This window comes from Carcharhinus amblyrhynchos, chromosome X (assembly GCF_965287045.1).
Source record: "Carcharhinus amblyrhynchos chromosome X, sCarAmb.v2.hapA, whole genome shotgun sequence".
NCBI classification, from domain to species: Eukaryota; Metazoa; Chordata; class Chondrichthyes; order Carcharhiniformes; family Carcharhinidae; genus Carcharhinus; species Carcharhinus amblyrhynchos.
Window position 1 is genome coordinate 15067560 of NC_137359.1, and position 9770 is coordinate 15077329.

At 49.4% G+C, this 9770-nt stretch overlaps 1 protein-coding gene across 1 annotated transcript; it reads left to right on the forward strand.

Annotated features, from left to right (window-relative positions):
• The first annotated feature begins 1296 nt into the window (after positions 1-1296).
• LOC145361928 (acid-sensing ion channel 1B-like) lies at positions 1297-9547 on the forward strand. The gene is made up of 2 exons (XM_080217912.1): positions 1297-1930; positions 9348-9547. Exons 1-2 carry the CDS (start codon positions 1297-1299, stop codon positions 9545-9547), a joined length of 834 nt encoding a protein of 277 aa, XP_080074038.1.
• The last annotated feature ends 223 nt before the right edge of the window (positions 9548-9770 follow it).

Sequence of the window (9770 nt, forward strand, 5' to 3'; positions counted from 1 at the left end):
CGGATAAACCCGACGCGCAATCTCTTTGACGACAGGAGAAGGTTTATGGACGAAAAGGGATTGGTTTAGGTTAGTGGGTCATTGTTTTGTAACTGGTCGGCGCAACATCGTGGGCCGAGGGGCCTGTTCTGCGCTGTAATGTTCTATGTTCTAAGACGCGTTGCCCTGTTAAGTGTTAAAAGATGACGGGGGCTGCCTGATTCAATGGGGAGAATGAATGCGTTCGCACAAAGAGCTGTCAGTTCGGAATATCCAGGCATTGCTTTTGTGTAATTCTGTTGGGAGTCTGAGATGCCAGATGCAGAACTTTCTGAGCAGTTTTGGATTGTAATCCCGGGCTCCCCCCGGTGAGTGCTAGTTTGTAATTGATGCTGACAGCGAGATATAAATCAAAGGCAGGCTCCAATTGTTCTCAGACTCTGCGAGATGCTGCTTTCAATAAGTTTCTTTAATATCCTCGATCTGGGCATTTGGGTGCTCATTACTCAAGCCCACAGCCCCCGCCCTGAACAACCAGAGAAAAGGCCATGAAATTAGTCAACAGCCAACGATTAAAGAACAATAAATCTCAATTGCAGCGAGAGGTTCATACATCACCCCTCACATTTTGACTCACTAAAGAAGATTGGACTCTTTGGCTATTTTGAGCGAGGGATTTGAAAAGTGGGAAGAGGACGTCAGACTTGCTTTCCTCTCTCTCTCTCTCACACACTCTCTCCTTCTCTTAACACTTCCTTCTCTGCTGCTTTTCGCTTGCAGTCGCTGGAAGGTAAGAGATCCCTCGCCGAGCTTGTTTCGGAAGGGAGCGGTGCGTCAAAGGCTCAGGTTGTCAGGCGAGTCTGCTGGGCTGCGAATTGAGCAGTGGGTCGGGACTCAGCGGCGAGGCAGTAGTGCCAAGTCCACTGACAGACGAAATAAAAAACCCCTCCCCACAGTCAGTTGGGACGGGCTCCTTATAAATGATTAAGCAGGCCAGAACTGCTCATCATCCTGGTTCCAGCACGCTGGCAGTCTGAGCGAACATCACAGTACTTCAGTCAAGCTATTGTGACCTGCCGTCCAACAGAGAAAGCTTGAGATAATATCCAATGGCTTCTTAACTTCCTGCAGTATGTGGCAGCCTGTTTCTTTTTCTCTCTCTGTCTTTAACTTATTGATATGCGGATTATTAGCTTAACGATGTGACGCCGAGATATTTCTCTGTCGAGACTGTACTTTTAATCAGAAAGGCAATTTGATAAGGAGTTGGGGGGGGGTTGGGGGAGAAAGGGAAGAAAAAAACAGCTTGTGTTCAGGATGCCAGTCCAGATATTTTGCACGATTTCTTTCGCCTCTGATGATGAGAAGGGAGAGGAGAAGAGAAGGGAGGCGAGTTTTGACCAGTTCTCCGAAGACGACAACACCGAGAAGGAAGGCCAACTGAGCGCAGTCAGCCTCGTCACGTTTGCCGGGAGCTCGAACCTGCACGGACTGAACCACATCTTTGTGGAAGGCGGCTGCAGAGTGCGGCAAGTTCTGTGGGGCTGCGCTTTCCTGTCCTCCCTCGCCATCTTCCTGTACCAGGTCATGGACCGGGTGATGTATTACCTGGAATACCATCACATCACGGCCCTGGATGAGATGGACAGCCCCTTCCTACTCTTCCCGGCGGTCACCCTCTGCAACTTTAACAGATTCAGGCGCTCCAAGATCAGTTACGCGGATTTGGCGTATGCCGGCGCGCTGATGGGCTACACCGAGGGCATGGACCCGGGCTTCCAGGTGGCCCCCTCGGTCAGGAGAGAGGGCGGAACCTTCAGCATGTACGAACTTTTCAACCGGACTGGCCATCAGTTGGAGGACATGCTGAAGGAATGCCGGTATCGGATGGAGGAGTGTGGCCCCGAAAACTTCACCGTGGTGAGTCAGGCTTTACTCAACTTGGGATCCGGTGAGTCCTGTCACCAAGGTGACAGCCATCACCTCACCTTGTTGTGCCAAATGCACTTTCTGTTTTACCTCCTGTTGATAGAAGGCTGGGACATTTTGTACTAATTTCTTTAGCCCACTGTCTTTATCCTTGATGAGATTTATTGACATCTTATAGCTCTTGGCTAAAAATCGCCCCCCCCCCGACTACCCAAAATAGTCCGGTAAGGATTCGGTCACCACAGGATGAGGTTTGTACAGATTACAGTCGTCAATCCCTGGTAGATGGTGAGGGCAGCGTTATTGAAAAGTACATCGTCAAGAGCTAAAGAGGAGAACGTAGCAGAGATTAGGGGGCGGCACGGTGGCACACTGGTTAGCACTGCTGCTTCGCCGCTCCGGGGACCCGGGTTCGATTCCCGGCTTGGAACACTGCCCATTTGGAGTTTGCACCTTCTCCCCGTGTCTGCATGGGTTTCCTCCAGGTGCTCCGGTTTCCTCCCACAGTCCAAGATGTGTAGGTTAGGTGGATTGGCCATGCTAAATTGCCCCTTAGTGTCCAAAGATGTGTAGGTTAGGTGGATTGGCCATGCTAAATTGCCCCTTAGTGACCAAAGATGTGTAGGTTAGGTGGATTGGCCATGCTAAATTGTCCCTTAGTGTCCAAAGACGTGTAGGTTAGGTGGATTGGCCATGCTAAATTGCCCCTTAGTGTCCAAAGATGTGCAGGTTAGGTGGATTGGCCATGCTAAATTGCCCCTTAGTGTCCAAAGATGTGCAGGTTAGGTGGATTGGCCATGCTAAATTGCCCCTTAGTGTCCAAAGATGTGCAGGTTAGGTGGATTGGCCATGCTAAATTGCCCCTTAGTGTCCAAAGATGTGTAGGTTAGGTGGATTGGCCATGCTAAATTGCCCCTTAGTGCCCAAAGATGTGCAGGTTAGGTGGATTGGCCATGCTAAATTACCCCTTAGTGTCCAAAGATGTGTAGGTTGGGTGGATTGGCCATGCTAAATTGCCCCTTAGTGTCCAAAGATGTGTAGGTTAGGTGGATTGGCCATGCTAAATTGCCCCTTAGTGTCCAAAGATGTGTAGGTTAGGTGGATTGGCCATGCTAAATTGCCCCTTAGTGTCCAAAGATGTGTAGGTTAGGTGGATTGGCCATGCTAAATTGCCCCTTAGTGTCCAAAGATGTGCAGGTTAGGGGGACCTGCTGTGCTAAATTGCCCTTTAATGTCCCAGGATGTGTGGGTTAGAGGGCTTGGTGGGGTAAATGTGTGGGGTTGTGGTGATAGGGCCTGGGGTGGGATTGCTGTCAGTACAGACTCATTGGGCTGAATGGCCTCCTTCTACATTGTCGGGATTGTATGAGCTCTATGATTAGATCCACCTCAGTGTCTGCCAAGACACTGCGGCACGTGTAGGCATCACAGAGCAGGGAACGAGCCAGGGCTCCGACTCACAGCTCAGTTTGGAGCTCCTTGCCTCTGAGTCAGGAGGTTGTTAGATCAGATCCCTCTGCAACAGCCAATGTGTGTGCAGCAAGATCCCACAACACCCGATAAATGAGCAGTTTGTGTCCGAGTGTGGTTGTTTGAGGGATCCATTTTGGCAGCAGCACCGGCAGGAAGCTCCTTACTCTGCTTTTAATAGTGGCTTAAAGGGTTTTAACATTTCACCCATAAGTCGGAATTGTTCTCCATGCAGTGTGTTGGCCCTAGGTTATACAAAGAACTAAGAAAATTACAGCACAGCCCTGCGCCCCTCCAAGCCTGCACCAACCATGCTGTCCATCTGAACTAAAACCCCTTACCCTTAAGAACATAAGAACGTAAGGAATAGGAGCAGGAGTAGGCCATCCAGCCCTTCGAGCCTGCCCCGCCATTCAATAAGATCATGGCTGATCTGTCGCTGCTCAGTTCCACATTCCTGCCCTCTCCCCATAACCCTTAATCCCCTCTCTTATCAAAAACCCATCAACCCGCATCTTAAAAATATTTAGCGAGGCAGCCTCCACCACTTCAATGGGCAGAGAATTCCAGAGATTCACCACCCTTTGAGTGAAGAAGTTCCTCCTCAACTCCGTTCTAAACCGCACCCCCCTTTATCTTGAGGCTGTGCCCCCTAGTCCTACTGTCCTTTCTGAGCAGGAAGAGTCTCTCCACCTCTATCCTATCCATCCCATTCATCATCTTATACGTCTCAGTGAGATCTCCCCTCATTCTTCTAAACTCTAACGAGTACAAGCCTAGTTTATTCAGCCTCTCCTCATAGCTCAACCCCCTCAACTCTGGAATCAGCCTAGTAAACCTCCTCTGCACTCCCTCCAAGGCCAAAATATCCTTGCGTAAGTACGGCGCCCAAAACTGCACACAGTACTCCAGCTGCAGCCTCACCAATGCCCTCACCTATACCCTTCCGGGGACAATATCCCTCTATTCCCATCCTATTCATGGATTTGTCTGGACACCTCTTAAAACTCACTATCGTATCTGCTTCCACTGCCTCCCCCGGCAGCGAGTTCCAGGCACCCACCACCCTCTGTGTAAAAAATCTGCCCCATACATCTCCTTTAAACCTTGCCCCTCGCACCTTAAACCTGTGCCCCCCTAGTAATTAACTCTTCCACCCTGGGGAAAAAGCTTCTGACTATCCACTCTGTCCATGTCCCTCATAATCTTGTAGACTTCTATCAGGTCTCCCCTCAACCTCCATCATTCCAGTGAGAACAAACCAAGTTTCTCCAACCTCTCCTCATAGCTAATGCAACCAACTTTCTCCAACCTCTGCTCACGACTAATTATGTATTTGAATGTCTGGGGTGAGACGTGATGCTTGAGCAAAACATCCCCAGAAGAGTTAAGTAAGGCTTACATTAACACTGCAATGAAGTTACTGTGAGATTCCCCAAGTCGCCACACTCTGGCACCCGTCTGGGTCAATGCATCCTAATCAGCACGTCTTTCAGACTGTGGGAGGAAACCGGAGCACCCGGAGGAAACCCACGCAGACACGGGGAGAATGTGCAATCTCCACATAGACAGTGACCCAAACCGGGAATCGAACCCGGGTCCTTGGCGCTGTGAGGCAGCAGTGCTAAGCACTGTGCCACCGCGCACAGTGCCTGCAAGTAAAGGGCAGACATTAACTGCTCCAATTTGCACCACTCCAGACCCCCCTCCAGGATGATTTGTTCGCTTGGTCTGTGAGGCTGGGGTCTCCACCTTCTGGAGTTGGGTGCTCTCCGGAATGCAGAGTAGCCCAGGCTGAGCGAGATGAGGGCGTGCAGGAGCGATCTTTATCCATGCTGTGATGGGCCCTGGTGGGAATGTCAAAAGCCGGACCTCCATTTCCAGCGACGTGTTACTCTGGCTGGATGGTAGGTTGGTCCATCTGATGGCCTTGGAAGTAGCGTTAACCCTTTGGAGGCAGCTGTCTTTCTGTTGCAGGCACGCTCGCCTGCGATTCGGAAGGTCGTGGGTACAACTTGTGGTCCATGAGCGCAAAATCTAGACTGGGACTCCAGCACGGTTTAGCGTTGCACTGTCGGACGTGCTGCTATTTGATGGAATGTCGAACCAATGGACCTGCCTGCTCTCTCGGGCGAACATAAAAGATGCCATGGGCCTATTTTGAGTAGGGTGGGCACAGCGGGCGCGTTGGTCAAATTAATATCCCTCAACCAGCGTCGCAAAAACAGATTGTAGAAACAGAAGATAGGAGCAAGAGTAGGCCATTCAGCCCATCGAGCTTGCTCTGCCATTCATCAAGATCATGGCTGATTGTCGAACCCAATAGGGTGAAACGGTGGCACAGTGGTTAGCACTGCTGCCTCACAGCATCAGGGTTCGATTCCCAGCCTTGGGACACCGTCTGTGTGGAGTTGGCACATTCCCCCTGTATCTGCGTGGGTTTCCTCCGGGTGCTCCTGTTTGCTCCCATACACCAAAAGATGTGCAGGTTAGGGGGATTGGCCGTGCTAAATTGACCCTCGTGTCAGGGGGATTAGTAGGGTAAATATGTGGGGTTACAGGAATGAGGCCTGGGTGGGATTGTGGCCAGTGCAGACTTGATGGGCCGAATGTCCTCCTTCTGTCCTGTAGGAATTCTATGGAATAGCCTAACCCTGTTCCTCCCCCATAATCTTTGATCCCGTTCGCCCCAATATCCAGCCGCCTCTTGAATACATTCAATGTTTTGGCATCAGCTACTTCCTGTGGGAATGGATTCCATCATCACATTGCTGTCTGTGGGATCTTGCCATGCACAAATTGGCTGCCGTGTTTCCAACATTACAACCAGTAACTACACTTCCAAAAATACTTCATTGGCTATAAATCACTCCGGATCATCCTGAGTTTGTGTAAGATGCCAGATAAATGCAGGTTCTTCCTATTCCCTTTGTCTGATCGCGTGCTTCTCATCTTATCGCCAAGCTTTACCTGTTAAACGTGATTGCAATTGCTACCTTTGGCTACAGTAAGAAGCCTCACAACACCATGTTAAAGTCCAATAGGATTACTTGGAATCACAAGCTTTCGGAGCGCTGCTCCTTCATCCACTTTTGGAACAGTGTTCCGAAAGCTCGTGATTCCAAATAAACTTGGTGTTGTGAGACTTCTGACTGTGTTTACCCCAGTCCAACGCCCGCACCTCCACATCAGCATTTAGTGCCCATCCCTAGTTGCCGGAGGGCAGTTGAGAGTCAACCACATTGCTGTGAGTATCATGTAGGCCAGACCGGGTAAGGGTGGCAGATTTCCTTCCCCAAAGGACATTAGTGAACCAGATGGGTTTTTCCGACAATGGTTTCATCAGTAGATTCTTAATTTTTTTATTATTGAATTCAAATTCCACCATCTGCTGTGGTGGGATTCGAACCCTGGTCCCCAGAACGTTAGCTGACTCTCTGGATTAATAGTCCAGCGATAATACCACTCGGCCATTGACACCCTCAACGAAAGGTGCTATCTAAATGTAAGTCTTTCTTTTCTTTTTACAATCAGTGGTGCTTGGGTAAACTTTTCAGTTAAGCTGGAGACTGTCTTTGGCTAAGATATACAAGCAATTACGCTCATTTTTCCACAGTGACAGATATATTCCTCAATGTCTCACTCCTCTGTAAGGTTGTATCTATCAGCATTGGAGATATCAATTATTACTGGATTGAGGGGATGGTGGGGACGGTGTTGCCTTGCTCGTTTTGTGAAGATGAATCATGGAATCAAGCCCAGCGTCAGTTGTAATAGTCGTTCTTGTCAGTTTGGAGCTGGTATGCCCTTTCTTTGGGGACCCAAAAATTGGATTGAATTTGAATTAGTTTTTGGAGCAAGCACGGGGATGGATTTGGGGCCTGATCTTTTCCGCTCTGCGTATTGGCTCTGTAAGTTTGAGAGAAATAAATCGAGCAGTGAGGTATTTGAGCGGAAACAGTCACCTCATGTTACACCCACAGTGCTGCCCACAGTCTTGACACCTTTGCAGTCTTACTGCTGTTTAATCCAACTCTGTAGCACCTGGCATTCCAGCAACCAGTCAGGGGATCAAAGGCGAATGAGGGGATCAGAGGTTCCAGGGTAAAAGACGGGTTGAGAAACATATCAGCCAGGATCGAATGGCAGAGCAGACTCGATGGGCCGAATGGCCTAATTCCACTCCGATATCTTACGGTCTAACTGGAATTCTCAAGTAACCGGAATTTCGAATATATCCCTAATATGAATCCTCCCTTGACCAACTGGAAGCCAATTTCCAGAAACCATACCCGTACACTGTAATATCTGATTTTTTAATTTATGTTTTAATAAGCTGTTAGAAGCAAAAAAGAATCCTGCGCTTGACTTCCTGGGGACTTGCATATTAGCACACGCTGTGAATATTGCACTGTATTACATTACAGGGAAATGGAACTCTCAATTAACCAGCGGTTTACATTACCCAGCCCCACTCATTCCCCACGGACTGCACGGTGGCAGTGGTTAGCACTGCTGTCTCATAGTGCCAGGGATCCAGGTTCGGTTCCAGCCTCGGGTCACTGTCTGTGTGGAGCTTGCGCATTCTCCCCGTGCCTGCGTGGGTTTCCTCGGGATGTTCTGGTTCCCTCCCACACTCCAAAGATGTGCAGGTTAGGTGGATTGGCCATGCTAAATTGCCCCTTAGTGTCCAAAGATGTGTAGGTTATGTGGATTGGCCATGCTAAATTGCCCCTTAGTGTCCAAAGATGTGCAGGTTAGGTGGATTGGCCATGCTAAATTGCCCCTTAAGTGTCCAAAGATGTGTAGGTTATGTGGATTGGCCATGCTAAATTGCCCCTTAAGTGTCCAAAGATGTGTAGGTTAGGTGGATTGGCCATGCTAAATTGCCCCTTAAGTGTCCAAAGATGTGTAGGTTATGTGGATTGGCCATGCTAAATTGCCCCTTAAGTGTCCAAAGATGTGTAGGTTAGGTGGATTGGCCATGCTAAATTGCCCCTAGTGTCCAAAGATGTGCGGGTTAGGTGGATTGGCCATGCTAAATTGTCCCTTAGTATCCAAAGATGCGCAGGTTTGGTGGATTGGCCATGCTAAATTGCCCCTTAAGTGTCCAAAGATGTGTAGGTTATGTGGATTGGCCATGCTAAATTGCCCCTTAAGTGTCCAAAGATGTGTAGGTTAGGTGGATTGGCCATGCTAAATTGCCCCTAGTGTCCAAAGATGTGCGGGTTAGGTGGATTGGCCATGCTAAATTGTCCCTTAGTGTCTGGGGGATTAGCAGGGTCAATACGCAGGGTTATGGGGATGGGGGTGGGATTGTTGTCGGTGCAGGCTTGACAGGCCGAATGGTCTCCTTCTGCAACGTAAGGATTCATGCATTTCCTGGGTCATAATAAGAGTTTGGGACTAAAAGCAGATACTACACCTGCAAAAAAAAGGACTAAATCAGCAGAGTCTTCAAGAAAGAGAGGCGAGGCAGTCAGTTTAATTTTAAACATACAGCTTCCCCCAGAGAGTTAAGCCTTTTGATGTAATTAAAGACAGGATCCCTTGATCTAATTTTCTCACTCTTTTTTGTAAAAAAAAACACTTACTTCCCAGTCTCCCCAGCGCCTGCTTTGTCACCCCTTCCCCCTACCCCCCCCCCAGCTAACTTCACTTGTGTAATAAAGTTTTCGCCTTGCTGCTTGAACAGCTGTGAGCTTGGCTGCACTCAGTTACTAAAAAAAGCCCCGGGTCCCGTCTCGTTTTAACAACACGTTGCCAGCCTGCGCAATGTCTTGCTGCCAAGTAGCCGGGACCTGCCCATCACACCCACGGCCTTGTGCCAGCAACTGGGGCTCCATTTTCTGTTTTGATGGGGCACACCCAGGGCAGCCGGGTGCAAGGGTGGTTTCGGAGGGGAAGGTGGGAGGGAAACCGTTCTACTCTCGACACTGATGCCTCCGTCTTGCTACGCTTCCTGCCAGTGGGCACAATGACACCCGCAAAGGTCTGCCAGGAGTTTAACGCAAGCCGCTTAGGGCAACAACTGCGGTGCCATCTGGGCAACCCCAGATGCCAACCCTCCTGGCACCACAATATCATCGAATCGGAGAAACGAGACAGCACAGGAGGCCATTTGGCCCATCAGAGCAACATAGGATCAGAGGATCTCGGATCGGGGTAGGCCATTCAGTACTTCATGTCTGCTCCACCATTCAATAAGATCGTGCCTGGTCTGCTCGTACTCTCAACACCTCTTTCCTGGTTGACTTTAACCCAACAAAACCCTCCATCTCGAATTGCCATCTCTCTCCAATTGCAGCAGGACACTGCGGATTCTTCTGCTTGCATATTCAAGAGCCAGAGAATTATTATGACACAGATGGAGGCCATTCAGTCCATTGACT